The 18,342-nt window shown below is 38.8% G+C and overlaps 1 protein-coding gene across 4 annotated transcripts in view; it reads left to right on the forward strand.

Annotated features, from left to right (window-relative positions):
• LOC148540626 (tRNA N(3)-cytidine methyltransferase METTL2-like) overlaps positions 1–16,809 on the forward strand; it is a 44,683-nt gene extending 27,874 nt beyond the window's left edge. For 3 of the 4 annotated variants that reach the window (XM_088442438.1, XM_088442439.1, XM_088442437.1), the window contains exons 5-10: positions 2,903–2,952; positions 5,086–5,146; positions 5,624–5,760; positions 7,526–7,632; positions 8,168–8,233; positions 14,751–16,809. In XM_088442438.1, the coding sequence (XP_088298564.1) occupies positions 2,903–2,952; positions 5,086–5,146; positions 5,624–5,760; positions 7,526–7,632; positions 8,168–8,233; positions 14,751–14,920 (591 nt within the window). In that variant the 3' untranslated portion in view covers positions 14,921–16,809. The other variant, XM_088442440.1, reaches the window with a different exon arrangement.
• Positions 16,810–18,342: the final 1,533 nt, after the last annotated feature.

Raw genomic sequence — 18,342 nt, forward strand, 5'->3', positions numbered from 1 at the left:
CCCTATGTGAATGAGTTAACTCCTTAGTCAGATGGGTAGAGATGGGTAGGCTATACTGTATAGTGTGACTCCTTCTCCTGATGTCTTTTTCCTGTCTCTCAGCTGGGTAAGTAGGTGTGGTCACGATGCCACTAGTTATGGGTGCTTTCTACATTTCTTTTAGTGGTACATTCTTTAGTTATAATGTTTACACGGACTTAATGTCGTCGAGTTAGGGCTGAAAACGCTATGTCGTCATGCCCACTGTCAACGTTATGTGAATGTTGACATTCTTGTTTCGATATTTCTTTCCCGCTCTGTAATCTCTCAAAGCCTGTAAATGAAAGATTCTGGAGACGAGACCAGTGACCATTCGTTTCAGCACTTTCAGACTTTTGTACAACACAAATATCTCAGGATCTTTTCTGGCAATTGAACTGGCAAGGAGGTACCAGGAGCAGGACCATGATGTCAGCAGTCATATAATAGGCTGAAGAAGGCAATTTCCTATCCCTGTCTGTACTTCACATGGCAGGATAGATAACATAGTGGTCAGTTATCTCTGCTACTGTCTGATCCATCCAGGAGAATGTTTTTCACACAAAGAGCTTTATAAGCTACTGGTACAGAAGTTATATGTACTAAAGTGCGGGTTTTTAGAAGTGGAGATGTTGCCCATAGCAACCAATCAGATTCTAGCTATTATCTTCTAGAAGGAGCTAGATAAATGTTTAAGTAGAATCTGATTGGTTGCTATGGGCAACATCTCCACTTCTAAAAACCCTCACTGTAGTAAATATACCTTGAGTGTTTTCTGATACCGATCTAGTCTGCCCGTTAAATGGGGTAATTTTATGTCCTATGGCGTAAAGAGCCTTTTCCGAACATCTATATGGACAAAAAGGTGATACAAACTAATCAATCAGGAGATCATACTCCTATCTCTCTGCCCACAGCCAGCTAACGGCAGTGAAGAGTGAATACATGTCATGGTGATGTCTGTTTCATCTCTCCAGAACAAAGAAATTCAGAATGACCGATCAGATATTTGTCCTTCTCATAGGCTTGTATAAAGGGTATGTGTATCCATAACATTCTTTCTCAAGACTGATCAAGGATGTTATTGCACAGGCTTACAAGAATAGGCATAAGGTAGTTACGTCTCTGCCATGGAGTAAAAAGGAAATTACTTACTGTTTCTTCCATTTCTTTGAATGACTCTGTTGCAGGCTAATATACCCATGTAGTATGTTTTTAGTTTTTACAGGGACAGCTCGGGCAGTTTCTCAATAGCACCAGGGAAAGGAGGAGTCGCACTATATATACCTTTTTGGGGATTTTGCTTTTAATTGTCTACCTGGCTGACTAGGGAGATTCCCCATCTGTGTAGGGCTGCCGGGGTGTATATCAAAGAAACTTATGCTAAATACATTTCTAACTTATCACCCACTGAAATAAATTATACATACTTGTTGCTATCTGATAAGTAGCAGCTGTTTAACTCATGTGCATTTTGACCCTACAAATTGTTCCTGTCCCTACTGGGGTAAATATGTAGACCTGCCACTTAAACACACTGGAGGCGGGCATTGTTGTAGTTGTGTGGTGTCACTAGTTCCTAGTGAATGGATGGGCTGCCTTCTTATTAACATGGATTCAGCTGCACTCTGTATCAGTGAAGTGATTGGTTCATATAGAATTAATATACTGTGTTCAATCTCCGTTTAGTTCAGTGAAGCTACAGGAAAGGTTGCGTTGTTGTTTTTTTTTTTTTTTTTTTTAAATTAGTGAGTGTTCTTACACTGTGGGCCTGATCCAGGTTCAGATGTTAGTGTGTGGCTTAACGCAGTTTTCCGATTATAAAAACTGTGATTGTCTATAGACGCTGCCCTCTGATTGCAATAGGGACCTGAATCGGGCACTATATCGGGTAATATTCAATGGATACTGTAAATAATATAAGCCTTTGTCCAATGTCATCAGATATTTTAGACTAAAAGTTCTTAACTATGTTTTTCAATAAGTGTGCTGGTGCGTAGTCTGATGTGCATAGGTAAAATGTAAAAATAAATAGATTTTCTAAAGAAAAATTATTGTGGGGACTTTATGGAAGTTATCTATGTACATGTAATGCTGCGTACACACTACGATAAAACTGATCGATTTGAACTATAACGATACCGTTCATATCGTTATCGTTCAAATCAATAAGTTTTTGGCCCCTTCCAACCCACCAATGACCTGCGATGCGCGGGCATGTATGGACGATATCGTCCATCGTCCCTGCATGCAGCTCAACTTGCTCGATATCGTTGATCGCGGGTTGTTATAGGCGTTGGTAAGTTGCTGGTGTGCTGGATGATCAATATCGATCATCCAGCACACCAGGAGGGCGCAGGACTATCAGACAACGATATCGTTATCATTGTCTGGTCGCTTCGTGTGTACGGAGCTTTAAGCAAAGATCTTTCAAAAGACATTCACGTGATTGTTTTGTGGTTATTATGTGACAAGTATAAAACCTTCTTCAGAGGATGCAGAATCAAGGAGCTGCATTGTCGGTAAATAAGTACTGTCCAACCACATTACATTGCAAGCATCCAAAGTTCTAGTAAACTGAAGAATCTGTTACACATAGATGTTATAGTATATCTAAAGTTTGTCTGCTATACAACCTCTTTTCCAATGCATTTAATGTCTTGTTGCTAAATGTATAAAATGTATGTGATGCATTCAGAGGTCACATAGATCACTGAGCATGCTGTCCTGTTAATTGGTGATTGTGCTGATTCAGTTATGAGAGTCTGACACACTCAAGCGAGCAACATCATTCTGCTGGAACCTTGGTCTGAGAACAAGGTGCCCTCCTCTGTGTCCCTGGCACTGCTGATGAAGTGTAACTCTTTCCTTTCTGTATCCTCAGGTGGGCTGTGGTGTTGGGAATACAGTCTTTCCCATTTTGCAGACAAATAAGTAAGTACTTTTACATGTTTGTCTCTTAAGATAGCAAATGACCTGGTGTTTGTCTGTGGTTACTATTTTAATGGGATTAACGTGCATTTTATATATTCTAATTAAATGAGTCAAGATTGTATATGTGCTTAGGATATGCCAGGAGTAAACTGCAGTATGTCACTCATTGCACTTGGGTGTCAGAGCATCTAAATTGCCCCAATCATGTGCTAGTTTGATTTAGGTCTTTGAGATCTCACACATATGTTGTGCCATATACTATTCTAACTTCCCTCTAAAGGTTATAGGCTTTATTAGTAATTAACAAGAAAAACATCACAGTGTTTGCACCCTCACCAGTCATATATAACAGTGACATCAGCATTTATTAGAGGCCTTTTCCACTCTATGCTTTTATATGATTTGTGTATAGGACTTGTACCAGAAACGTTCAATGAAACCTCCATTAAAATATTATAAGACCCTATTTGTCTGGCCCAGTCCTCTTAGTATGGATTAAGAAAATGCTCTGTGTGCTTCTTTACCAGCTTCTAAACATCTATATTTATATATTTTTATATATATATATATATATATATATATATATATATATATATATATATATATATATATATATATATATTTTTGTATTCTAATCAGTACATACTCCCCTTGTGACCTGTTCTGCTTCATTCCCTACTCTGTCTAGGATTGAAACACAGACTTGCTAGAAGAGTATGATATAGCGTAGAGATGAGGCTCTTAAAATGTGTTCTTCATGGGTTTAAATACTCCAGATTGGATGGGTGGGACATTGAGCGAAAAGCAATGATAGGGTTATACCCCCACTGTTTTCTCAGTGGTGGAGACTCAAATTAAAATGTTGTCCTGACTGTACAGGACCGCAAATTAACTATATAATTATCTTCTAACATATCTGCTGTGTACTGGAGATGTAGTGACTGTGGTAAGTATACTCAGTATTTGCAAATGGTCTCTGATCTTTCTAGAGAAATCTCTGTTGAAGAGGACCAGCTGAATCTGGTGTCTAGCTCCTGATACTCTCCTATATTACAGTTGCTAAATATTAAATTTCTTTCGAAACACCTAAATAATGCAGTCACAGCTCAATGTGTTGGAGGCCACTTCATTTATTAAAAAATGTTTTTCTTAATAATGTTCAATTGATTAAATAAATTTGGTGGTGTTGGCTTCCCTGAGTTTTCTTCCATTATGATCCTAATGGATGGACTTGCCCACATAAGATACTGACTCATTTGAATTTGAATTGCATGGGATCTGCCTCCATGACTCTGGAAATACACTGCTCTCTCTTTTGGTTGCATATGGTATTCCCGGGCCCCTCTCCTTTCCACTCAAAAATGTGTGTGTGTGTGTGTGTGTGTGTGTGTATATATATATAGATATAGATATAGATATATATATATATATATATATATAGATATATATATATATATAGATAGATATAGATAGATATATATATATATATATAGATAGATAGATATATATTTATATATATATATATTGATATAGATATATATATATATATATATATATATTGATGTAGATATATATATATATATATATATATATATTGATATAGATATATATATAGATATATATATATATATATATTGATATAGATATATATATAGATATATATATAGATATATATATTGATAGATATATATATATTGATATAGATATATATATATATTGATATAGATATATATATATTGATATAGATATATATATATATTGAGATATATATATATTGATATATTGATATATATATATATATTGATATATATATATATATATATATATATATATATATATATATAATATATAAAATGTTCCTCCGTTTCAATGATAGTCCGGAGACCATCCTTGTCACCCGAAGCAGCACAATCTGAGCTAACATGTGACAACTTAAAATAATTTGATCTGGAGCTTACTCGGCTGCCATATTGAAAACCCCTCCTGTGACATCAGTACAGTTTAAAAACTCCCTGTCTGAGAGTCCTCAAATAATGCTGAACCTCTTTCTTTTAGATTTCTTGGGAGTTTAAAATTGAGAGAGGTGTGAATAATGTGTTACAATTCCTGATTGTCCTGTGTCCTTGTTCTTAGTGACCCTGGCCTCTTTGTATACTGCTGTGATTTTGCAAGCACTGCAGTGGACATTGTGAAGGTAGGTAAGACACCCATTCATACATTCCATTAGGTTGGCAGGAGGTTGGAATAGATTTGAGAAGTTTTATAGCTTGACATTGCCACAATATTACTTCAATAAATTATCTGGTGAAAGAATAGAGGACATTTATACATTATAAAAGAGGCATTAGAGGTAGAGCAACATACTTTTAAAGAAGAATAATGTTAAATAAAAATGAAAAGCCACTTATTATGAAGGGATTTATTTATTTTTTTAAAAGCAGAAATACTGTTCTGGAATGCATGTTATTTTGATCAATTTCTTTCAAAACACGCTGGTAGATACAATTGAACTGTGCAGTTTTTGGGCTTGGGCATAATTAAATAGCGTACATTGCTGGATGTCTGTTGTGCAAAATCAGGCCAGTTATAAATCTAAAATGTGTGTGCATTTAATTGGCTCCAATAAGTGCTAAGGAGAAGAATTCCTACCCCTGTTCTGTGTATTTTGCAGAGTAACCTTCATTATGACCCATCCCGATGCTCGGCCTTTGTCCACGATCTCTCCAATGAGTCCTCTTTCCCCATTCCTGAGGAGAGCCTAGATGTTATTATCTTGATATTTGTCCTCTCTGCTATCCATCCAAGCAAGTGAGTGAAGCTAGTTCTACACCAAGACTCAAGTAAGCAAGGGATAACTGCATTCGAAGTCTTATTCCTCCTGCTGCTTTAGCATAACACATTGCATGGTGTCAAATGTTTTTTCAAAATGTCAAAATTCCCTTCACGTTTAGAGAATCATGCTACGCATGTCAGATGTATGAACAGTATGCAGCTCATGCGTATAGAACAGCATCTGAAATAACTAGCAGTGCAGCCAAGCAGGTTGTTGGGGAGGGGAGAGGGGGGGTTGAGAGTTGTGACATTATTCATATTCTATTACCTGCAACATTTGTTATCTCAACAGAGGTAACTGTCAATCATTTTCATAATACACACCCACAACGCTGAATAACAAGCGACTGACTGTTTCCTCTGCGCAGATCACTGATGCTGCCGACAACTAAAAGACTTCAATGTCTCCCACCAGTGTCCCATTGTTAGTAATTTCATACCTCTAGCAAGGGCGCATACTCCTTTTTTTTTTTTTTTTTTTTTTTTTTTTTAATTTCAAGATTTTATTATTTTAAATCCGATTACAACATAGACATAAACCTAAAATGACACATTGAAAGCATACAAGAGTTACTGAAAGAGTACCAAAATAAAGTTCAGCAACCATTTCATCAATAAGCAACAGAACCCGGCAGAATAGGCACCTTATTAACAATCGATCTGTGTTTATGAAACCGGCCTAAGTGCAAATAGAGGTGGAAGTAAAATGACCTGTGTACTTTTTATTCATCTGAATTGCATCTCTTAAAGTGCCATGTGGCATCCAGCCTGGAGACGTTTCCACTAGAACAGGACAGCAAGCTTGGAGTTTACCTGCTATAACCTGCTATAGAGAAAACCAGACTCTGGCCCCAATTTATGAACGATGCGTAGCCCCTTTAGCGCTCGCTATGCCAGGTGTCTGGATGTAACAAAAAGTGATAATCTAACTGCATTCAAATTCTTATTCCTCATGCTGCTTTAGCATAACACATTGCATAGTGTCAAAGCATCGTTCTCGCCATCTTTTAGATGGTGAGAGCGATGCTGGCCCCATTGCCTGCAATGGAGACCTGGCAGTGCCTTTCCGGCTTCAGCGAAGCCTTCCAGACACTGCCGGGCCCCCGTGGCATGCGGTAACACTGGCTCCGGCAGCGTTAGGCTGCCAGCAGCCCAGTAGAGGACCTCGCCGGAGGGGTAAGTATTGTTAAATACCAGTAAATTTTTCATTTGTATCACAGTGATTCTAAACAAAAACTGTCACTGGTGTTTAATATTGTTGATAAATGGGGGCCTCAATTTGTTATTCACATGCCTAATGTCTTAATAAAGGAAGATGTCAAAATTACCATTTTGTGGGCTGAACCTATGTATATGCGGCTATCCGTTCTTTAGGAATTAGTGACTCCTAAACATTGGTCACACCTTTATAACTATTTCTGACAGCCTCCGTGACGTCACTAGTTTCCATTAAAGTGATACATCAAATGGCTGCTTTCTTGACGGCTTCTCTTTACATCCTCACTCTACACAGTTGCTTTTCTCCTTACTAATGTAATATTTCTTTTTTGTCAATCTAAGTCACTTTTTCACCTTACATTGCACGAATACAAGTAGTAGACAATGTTTTATGGATGAAGTGTCCTTGTATGACCTTGTTGCTTTCATCACACATGACCTCTGCTAGGAGCCTTATCTTTACACCGCATAGTCTTTCTTCTACATTTCCTACCATCACTTCTATCATCTTCTCTTTCTGTAGGATGCAAGGTGCCATTACACGACTTAGCAAGCTGCTGAAACCTGGCGGGTGCATCCTCCTACGGGACTATGGACGCTATGACATGGCCCAGCTACGTTTTAAAAAAGGTACTGCTGCTCTCTAGCCTAATGATCATAGATGTGTGGTGTTTAATGCTTAGTTTAGGACAGAGATTCCCAAACTCGCCATTACAGTCCAGCCATGCTTACAGTCCAGGTTCTAAGGATAGCCATGCTTGAGTTCAGATTGTTAAATCAAATTGAGATATTAAGTCACCTCTGCTCAAACATGGATATCCTTAAACGTGGACAGTAATGGCAAAGTTTGGGAACCCTTGGTTTAAGAGGTCTGCCAGTAAAAAAGTGTTGGTTTTTTTGGAAGTTCTGGAGGAGTCCTCTAGGGAGCAATTCGACCTTCCTGACCACTAGTTACTCTCATAGAATAAAAAAAAACACCATCAAAAGGTTCAGTAGTGTAGTTTTCCCTTATTTAACCTGTAGAGAATGAAAGTTACTGGTACTCCGCCATCTTGGAATGTTTGCCAATGATAATGCATGACGATAATCCATAGGACATGTGGCTATATATAGACTTACACAGTCTTTTTGCAGAAGTGACTTTGGGCTCTTTCTAATCCTGTAGGACGATGTTTGTCTGAAAACTTTTATGTGAGAGGAGATGGAACAAGGGTGTACTTCTTTACACAAGGCAAGTAAATGTGTATGTCTGTTTCAGTTCTCCTGTCTGCCTTTTGGCTTGGCAACGTCTCAAATAACTTTCACAAAGGCACTAGTAACATTTAATAGCGGGATTAAAAAAGTGGTGTTGAGTTGTGGCCACATCTGGAGGATATCCTGTTGTTGAATAATAATCAGAACAGGCAGTTAATACCAGAATATCACATGTGATAACTTTTCTGCAGAAACACGGCTGAATATCAAATCGGTCAATAAGTCAACTCCTCCCTTCACAACAAATAATTTTTTTAGGAGTAATAATAAATACCATTCAAAACAAAGTAGCTGTCAGTTAAACAATAAAGTCATGATTTCGTGCTTGGCCCATTAAGTACAGACTCTGTAATGTAGAACAGTAAGGAAGGACCTCAAACTGTTGAGTAATCTCTTCCACCATATAAGTAGTTGCCTGGGCAAGATGGTAATCTTCAACTAGAACCCCCAACAAGGACACTTCTCTAGATTACTGCATAAGGTTATCAAGAAACCCAAGAACTCTGTGATCTCTGTGCAAAAGACACAAGGGATGTCTCTTTTAGATCCATAATGGTTAATACATGGCCAAAAAAAAACTTTACCTAAATATACTGGATTTGTGCCCTGTATGGAAAGTAATTCAACTAACAGATGATGGGAAGGCATGTTTGAATATTCTCTGAAACTAGGACAGTGGTGGCCTTTATAAATAATCAAGGGGGCACCAGAAGCAAAGATATGAAGGAGAAAGTGGTAAACCTAGGCATCTTCTGCCCAAGTTTACCGTCACATTCAGCATGCTATGTCAGAGGCAAGGAGAATCTAGTTGTGGACTAGGCAAAAAATTGTGGGGATTGCTCTTTAAATAAGGAAGTGTCCCAACTACTCATAAAAGGTTTTTGCATTCCCCAAGTGGACAGTGTCAATGCAACTACAGCAGGAGTGCTGCAACAATTAATTTTTTTAAGGATAGGATCCCAATGGCTGATAGCTGAGCGTAAAATCGGAGTCAAAATCTGAGGTTCAGTACATGGGGAAGCAAGGAGAGTTTTAAAATCTGGAAGGCAGGTCAAACAGAGCCATGGGTAAAATCCAGGAAATCCAAAACGCAACAGGATTAGAAGCAACTAGATTAAGTGTTAAACCACAATAATTGGGCACGGGTATTCAGAGTTACTCACAGGTTTGGGATGAAAACATGATCCTTTTTCTGCTCTGGGCACTATTCTGTCAGCTGTAGATCAATAGCCATTTCATATGCTTTCCTTCAGTTTTAGGAGGGTCATCTGATAAACCTCAATGGTAGAGTACCTAACGTAAACCTATGCAAGCACGGGGAGAACATATAAACTTCACGCAGAGTCTTCTCGGGAATCCAACTCAAGATCTCAGTGCTGTGAGATGGCAAGCTAATCATTTCCTTGCTGCCTCATTAATTGAGTTTCAGAATTCTGGGGTGTACTCCAGTACTGACCTCTTGCCTTGGTGTAGGCCAGTTCATTACATCATGTTTAAGAATAATAAACAGACTTCGTAAGCAACAGTAATTGCTGTCGCTCAACTGGCAAGTTCCAAGGATCAAACCCCAAGGAATGTATCAGTGCTTTTTCTTGCATGATTGTTACATACATTCTGGCAGTGGGTCTAACTGCCAAATCTCTTCTCTCTCCACAAGATCATGGGGACAGTAGTGGATGCATTTTCAACCCCATGGAGGTTTGAACAAACCTATGTGTTCCGTCTACCTCCTATCATCTCTTGCATGCTGAGAGAAATCAAGAAAGGAAAAAAAGAAGGGCTGGCAATTTTCCAATTTTCGATAAGCCAGCATTAGAAATCATCACATCATCAAAAAAATTGGTCTAATTATTAACATTGATATAGAAGCTATTTTACAAAATAAATGACTTGTGTGTATATATAATGAAAATGAATTGGTACTTAATGGAAGGGGTGAGCTTGTAGTGTTGTACACAAAGCTTTGAAAAGGGGACCTGTGTGACTGAGGTAGAGGCAAATGTCATCTTCAACAGTGACACAGGACCTGTACTTACTTTTCAGTAAAGTCAGAGCTGAGGAGCCAGCATCACATAGGTATGTAGATGAAAAAGCCATCAGCACTTTCAATGCAGCAGATGAAAGTTCTGGGTATTCCTGTGGTACTGAAATCCAGAGGGTGTTTAGAAAATCTCAGCATCATTATATGATCACAGGAGAGGTCTATTCATTTTCCTTCCATTTGCTGTTGCTTTCACACTGAAGGCATTACTAGTTCCACCCCTCTGTTTAGTTCCAACAATACTTTCATGGAAAAAATAGTCTATGGCTCTTCAGATGACTGGCAATAGTAAGTTGCAAGTCCTGTCTTGGGAGGGTATTTTCATTCAAAATGTCATCTAACAAAGAAAATGCTGTGAAATCGCCACTGACCACACAAGTGTACCCCAAGGACTGCTTCTTCATCCAACTTTCGATCTTTTCAGTGAATGTAAGTATGGTCCGTTATTGTCGTTGGAAGGAGAGATTTAGTGCATTTAACCATTCAAATATGTCTACCAAGTTAGCTAGCAACGCAAGGCTCTTGGCATCTGTACATTTGTTTGGCCAACAGGGAATCTGCCTGAAAGCAAAAAAAAATGCTCCCTCCCTAAGTTAAAACAAATGATGGAGCGCCTTTCCCACAGCAACAAGTAAACTTCTATGTGGTATAGTAACTGATAGTGCTCTCATTTCCCCACATAACACTAGTGCACTTGCTGAACTGTTCTTGATGAAGTTGGCTGTGTAGAGAACTGGGGATAAAGAAAAAAAAAAAACCCTAACAAATTATTAATGGCCACCATGCAATCACACATCTCTATGGACCCTTGACTTGCCATCACACATGCCCCTGTCATGCCTTCAGGCATCCCCACACGTCTCTAATGTTATATAATCTTGTTTATAGGCTCATCAGCCCTCCCTCCACTTACTGTATTGTGTGGACTCAAGCCTGTTGGATCTTGCTGGAATTCCTCCTGCAACCCTTATTAGATGTCTCAAATGTGACCTCATGTTTTTGAAAAAGAGTAGGTCACATGACAAGTCATGATTTTATGGTGTGAATCTAAAACAAATCCAGCTGAAGCTACTTTTCCATGCAGAAGGGGGGCGGGGCCAGACAGGGCTGGGCAGACTGAGGTAAGCCAGGTCCCTTTACTAGTCACACTAATATATATATATATATATATATATATATATATATATATATATATATATACACACACACACACACACACACACACACACACACACACACACACACACACACACACAGTTTCTGATTCCAACGGGTTCTCCGAAAATCATGACCCTTCCTACAAAGCATATCCAAAAATAGATGAGAGTAGTAATCATGCAGGCTCATAAAGCAATGTACAGGAATACTACAAGCACGCTATTCCAGTAGCAGAAACCTCTTGGGCATAAAGGGCTCAGGTCTCTGTGACAGAACCTTGCATGACATCCCTCCATACCTTCTCCAGTCAGTACCAGATGACTATTCTATTCTACTGATTCACCATTTAGAAGACATGTTCTCCACACAACCACTTAAATAAATGTGATTATGTAATACCATGTTTGGTATTCTTGATGCACTCTCTATTGTATTGCTTAGGTACTTCCATATAAGCTCTGCCATTGAGTGTTGGTAAGAAAATAATGGATCATATTCTTTGATTTCTTTTTTTGTAAATGCTCCATGACAGCCAAGGTTGTTTTAGAGTCTGGTTGGGAATTTACTTGAAGACATTAGGGAAGACCAGGAGCTCCGTTATATACCATCCAAGTTGGGGTGGGATGGTGTTTAAATACCATTCTCTACCTATTTATAAAGAAGCTACCCAGAGGTTCCCAAACTCTGCCATTACAGTACAGGTTTTAAGGATATCTGTTTGAGCACAGGTGACCTTAATTAGTACCTCAGTCGATTTTGATTTAACCATCTGGACACAAGCATGGATATCCTTGAAACCTGGACTGTAATTGCAGAGTTTAGGAAACTCCAGAGCTAACTTATTGTATGGATAGCCATGCAAAAAATAATGGGTGCGCAAATGTGTCGTTTTCTTCAGCTGCAAACCCTTTTTTATTTTATAGCCTGTATGACACCAAATCAACACATACGAGAGGCAGAGGGTGGTGTTCATTATATGCATTATTTGTACATATACAATATGATACTATTTGATGGCGGATTTATTCCATAGAGGCTTCAGAAACCTTTGACGCCAAATTAAAGGTGCAATATTGTGGAATTTTATTTTAGATGTTTTTCCTTTCAGATATTTTTTTCTGCTAGATGTTCATTGCCACCAATATAGCATGTAATGTTTTTGCCCAAATTCTGAACTGCATGGAAGAAATATTGAAACACATGGAGTGCTGTAATATTTTTTTCAAGCTCCATCTTAGGGATCTGCAGCTTTCATTGGACAAAAATACACCTACCGTTTCAGTAGTGTTGTATATGTAGCCTATTTCTTCAGCAGCTTTGAAATGGCTTCTGCTACATTATATTTCATAAACTGAGAGAAACGGTCAGTGAGTGTTTTCAGAGACAAAGCTCCCTAACAGGGGAAGGAACCCTAGATTCCTTTGAGTACAGTGTGTCAATACTTAGACTACAGAAAACTGCATATTTCTTAATTTAAATACAGTTTTGAAAGACTTGTTTAGCATCAGTAGCATCACCGTTAGTTAAAAGCAGTTTATTGACACAGCCAGGTGATTGTGATAGTTATTGAACTTTTACTTGACCATGCTATTAACTGCACATCATATGAAATGCAGACAAACTCTCAGTGGGCTTTAAAAGGGTTTTTCCATCCCATCATTAAACAGCTGACCGCTGCGATCCTTGTAATTGATATAGGAGGCACTGTGCATGCTAAAGTTGATGGCTAGACTAGGCCATAGGTTGGATGTGAAGTGGATAATGTGCCATGTGCGTGAAAGGTCCCACTGTTTTTTTAGTTTGTAAAATGTATTCCAGCCCTGTTTTGTTAGACATAGCTCCTGGCTTTTTTTTGTGTATTCTGTTTTAATTAAGGAGTCCGAAGAAACAAGTATACAGAAGCATGATAGTGCACACGTATCTGTATCCAGACAGATAATATAGCGGAGGTATACATAAATTAAAATCAAATACAATGAAATTCGTATAATAAAACATCAAATATATATACAGACAAAAAAAATAACTGGGGGGATAGAGAGGGAGAGATAGAGAGAGATATAGATCTATCACCGTATGCAGGATCAAGCTGATGGCATCAGGTTAGAAGGAAACCAAAACATTATCTGGGATGGTGGGTTGAAGACTACATAATTTTTATATTCCGTGGTGGATTATATTCCAGCCATGGGAACCAAATATCAGTGAAAAGAGACGGTTTGTCAGTAGAAGAGCTTAGGAGGTCTTCCATGGACATGTAGTAATCAATCCTCTGAAACCAATCTTTACAGGAAGGGGGGATTTCAGAATTCCAAAGTACTGGGATAACTGCCCTAGCAGCATTACTAAAGTGGCGTAACAAGGATTTATTATAGGGCCCTAGTGGGGTATGTGAGGGGTTAAGCAGCCAAAATGCGGGATCAGTAGGAATGGGGTAGCCTAGGATTTTTGGCGAAATGGAAGTAACCTCAGACCAGAATTTAGATAATCGAGGACAATCCCACTATATATGTCGTAATGACCCTGGGGCTGAGAGGCATCTCCAACAAGAACCACAGATATTGTTGGGAACATGGCATGGAGTAGAGAAGGGTGTCTATACCACCGCTTTAAAATCTTATACTGAGTTTCCTTAACAGTTGTGCATACAGAGCTGCAGTGGGTTTTGAGAAATATAGTCTGCCATTTTTGTTCTGTGAAAGAAACACCCAGGTCTAATTCCCATTTTTTAGCCCATGGAGGGATAGAAGAGGTTGGATTGGTTAAGAGAAGCTGGTATATAGAAGCTGGTATATTGCTGAAATTGTGTGTGAAGGAGGAGTTGGCGAAACACAGAGGCATTCAAATGAGATGAGGTCTCTCCTAGATGGTCTTAATCTGTCTGCAGAAGACAGGCAATGGCGAACCTGGAGAAACTACCAGAAATCCGAATGTGGAGTTGTCCATTTTTCTTGGAGTTCAGAAAATTGCTTGACGCCCGACTTATTCACCAGCTGCCCAACTCTAAAGAGACCCTCAAGAGCCCAATTAGGGAAATGTGAAAGAGTGATACCAGGGGGGAAAATCAGGGTTAGCCAGAAAGGAAGTGAGAGGGCCAAAGTGTGAAGAAATGTGTGACAAATGCCGTAGCTCCTGGCTTTTTAATGCAGATCATGGTCCAACCTCTTTGTAGCAACTGTATATTTGTACTACAGCCTCTGTCTTTCTGCGATCCCATTCTATTTTTTTTTTTGTAAGATAACTTAAATATTGTTTTGTTTTTACCTTGTGATTGGAGGAATTTATTTCTTCTCAGATGAGCTTGGAGATTTGTTTACTAATGCTGGTTTGGAGAAAGTGCAGAATATAGTGGATCGGCGGCTCCAGGTAAACCGTGGGAAACAGCTGACAATGTACCGTGTGTGGATCCAGTGTAAATACCACAAACCTTGTAACGCACAAATACAAAACCCCGTGATGCCATGATAAACTATCTTGGGACAATGCATATCGCAGGACTGCTACAGAGAAGAATACTCAGATTACAGTGACCGAAAATTGCTGAGAATCCACAGTTTGCCCTTTGTGCTCTGTGCCAAAATGACGGTACATTCACCACTAAGAACATCCCCATATTCACTTGGGATTTTTGCTTTTAAGAAACCTGTAACATTATAGGGGGACTGTAGGGACAGTTCTGTAACATTGTATGAATTATTGCACTGTAGCATTTTATGTATTGTGACCTGTAAACTACAATTTTCTAACTTTGTTATCCTCATTATTGCTTGAAACACTTTTTAAATTGTATCTTCTAGGACCAGGATAATTACAGGCAAAGTATATTTTATTTATAAATAAAGTTGTTGTTTTTTTTCAAATAGATAATTTACAAAATGTTACTCAGTATATTCCTCTCCACGTGTAGATGGTTTGTGTGTCTGATGCAGACTCCTTCCTTGTAAATTATCCTACTTAGAAGATCATCACATAGTACACATCCTCATTAAAGGCCTGAGTGGGTTCATTATTTAATAAGGGTGAATAAAAAGGCACTAGAACAGTCCATCAATATTTTTTCGAAGTTCTAGCTTTGTTGTTCCAGAGGAAGTAAAACATCTCTCAGCAAGCCAGCTACTAATTTTCCCTAATGGGGATAAACATTTATTCCTGACCCAACAGTGATAAACTAATACGTTTCCAAAATCATTTACTATTTAGTATTAATTTTACTACATTGCTACAAGTCTGGGTGCAAGTCTAGACTTCTTGATAATAATTTCCTTTATTAATAAGGACACTGTTTCTGGATACTTTCACATGTGTTTTGTAATAAAAGGTGCCTCACACTGTAAAATTTATTAAAGATAAGAGCAAACCTGTAACTTACACAATGGTAAAATTATGGTGTGCATCTATTTATTATTTTTTAATTGCAGTACAGAATTATATTTGCAGCAGCAGCAGCATTACAAATTACGGCTGTTCATGAATTATTTTAGTTGCTCACTTGATGCTAAGTCACAACAGCATCGTCTACAGCAGAATTCCCTTCTTTACTCTTGAGCAATGATAGCACATCCTCAGCAGACCGCTCAAGAAATAGTGTGTACATTTGATCAATTCAACACTTGTATCATTCCAAAAATAAACTCTAAACTTTTTCAAGTAACAATTATTGCAGTGCATTCAAGTCGAAAGACATGTTATTTCATAGTGAATAACACATGCTTAGTCTGATGGAGTTTTCTCTAATGTTGAGTTTTTTTTTCTTTCTTTAAATAATCTTGACAAGTACTAGTCAGATCTATTCCCAGGACACAGCTGTTCTTAAAACTTTTCGGCATATAAATAAATTGACTTGCATAGCGTTTGCATGCCTAATGGACACAGTAGAATGTGCATACTTGTAATTCCTATTTAATGGAAATTAATGCCTTTTTATGTTACACAAATAAGCATTTCCAGTACAACAGTTGTCACTTCTGAAATTGACGTTTACAGAGATGCCTTTTGATTCAAGACTTTGCCTACTGCATATTCAGAATGGGTTGGGTACGGGATGCCAGTGGTCAAAATCCTGACACCGGCATCCCGTCAGGGTTAGGATACCGACACCTGTCAGTAGGTATCCTCACCCTAACCCTTCCTCCCTGGTGCCTAAACTTAAGCTCCCCAGTGCCTAACCCTAGTCCTCACCTTAACCCCACTACTTACCTTCGAGATGCCAGCGCGGGGATTCTAACAGGTGTCGGGATTCCGGCACCATTATTCTAAGCGCCGGCATCCAATGTGCTGGAATTTGACCTTATCCCTTCAGAATGTCCCTATCATATGCTTAGACTTGATAGCAGATACCTGAATCATGCTGTGTAAGAATAGTAATGTATAGGGTTATAAGAATCTCAGAAGGTAAAACTCCTGTGTTGAATAATTTACTAAATAAACATATATATATATATATATATATAAAACTGTGTATGTATATATATATATATATATATATATATTTTAAATTGCTGTAAGGCGTGTCCCTAGCAGCTGCCCTGTCCTTCCCTCACAGCTCTTACTGGCTGCTTGCTAGCCACAGCCTCCGTTCCCTTCCCCCCTGCCACCACTGTCACAAGTGGCAGCCCCTTGCGATTACCTTCACTTGTGGCAGAGATGAGAATGAGAGGTGGGGGAAGACACCTGTTAGCATTTGGAGCTGGTGCCCCCACCCCTTCACTTCCCACTAATCTGTTCAAAGTGGGGAGTGGGAGCAGGCGGGTGTCGAAGGGGGGACACAAGGCTTGAGAGACACACTAGGGCATGAAACTGGAGAGATGGATGAGATTATTCTAGATAGGTGGGTCATGAGACTTGAGAGAGACAGTAGGTGCGTGAAGCTGTGGCCCTTTTAGTCTTTCCTGGTAAATTTTGTCATGTGCATTATTATAGCAGCAGTTCTGTGCACAATCTAATTTGCTGATGTCCTTTTGGAGACACGCTGGTTTTCTTTACGTTTTCCTTCCCTGTGCATGCTCAGAAATGGACTGAAAACAGGCAACTCAAGATGCGGTTATTCAGAGTTGGACACATCTCGCCCCTACAGGGGAAGGAAGGGGCATTCTGATAGTGTGTCAGAGTACAGTAAGGTCGCATTCATCCAGCTGATCCATTCAAAGCTGGAAACCTTCACCTATATCTGTAGTTGTGCATGTTGCTTGGCCCTTGCTTTAAAGCTGGGTACATACTAGGTGATATACTGGCTGATTTGTCGTATGTACGTCGTCCACACATCTTCAGATCTGCCTGAAGTGCAGGCAGATCTGAAGATAACAATTTTGAGCAAATTGTATAGTTTGTATACACTACCAGGATATATGTTAGCGTTATATAGTTAGCGATTAAACGACCAAACGAAAGCTAGATCGTTTGGTCATTGGAAAGATTGTACAGTGTGTATGCACTATATCGTTTGTTCAGGTGTTCAAGGGAAATCGGGGCGACCATCGTGTCATTTGCACATCGTCTAGTGTGTACCCAGCATAACTGCTAGTGAGGATGATACTAATGACGATGAACAGATCTACTACTTGCCCACTTTTTAATGACTATTTGCGGATTCTCCTCTCAAGCAGCTAATACATGTATATGTGTTGCTAATAAGTGATAGACTGCTACTACCCCAGCTGAGGGTACTTTAATCATTACTGCTGGATATTCAAATGCAGTTAAGGGGCTGATTCTTTGTGGGATTAGTTATTTAATTTTTTTGTACTTTGCAAAATTGTGAACATTGTTAAAGTGTGCTATATCTCTGAACAGTATGTACATTTTTTCTTTTCCCCCTTAGATATGCAGTTGTATGTACAGTCAGGAGCATAAATATTGGGACATTGACAGAATTTTCATATTTTGGCCTC

The sequence above is a fragment of the Taudactylus pleione genome, unplaced genomic scaffold, assembly GCF_031769625.1.
Source record: "Taudactylus pleione unplaced genomic scaffold, aTauple2 ptg000018l, whole genome shotgun sequence".
In the NCBI taxonomy this organism is placed as follows: domain Eukaryota; kingdom Metazoa; phylum Chordata; class Amphibia; order Anura; family Myobatrachidae; genus Taudactylus; species Taudactylus pleione.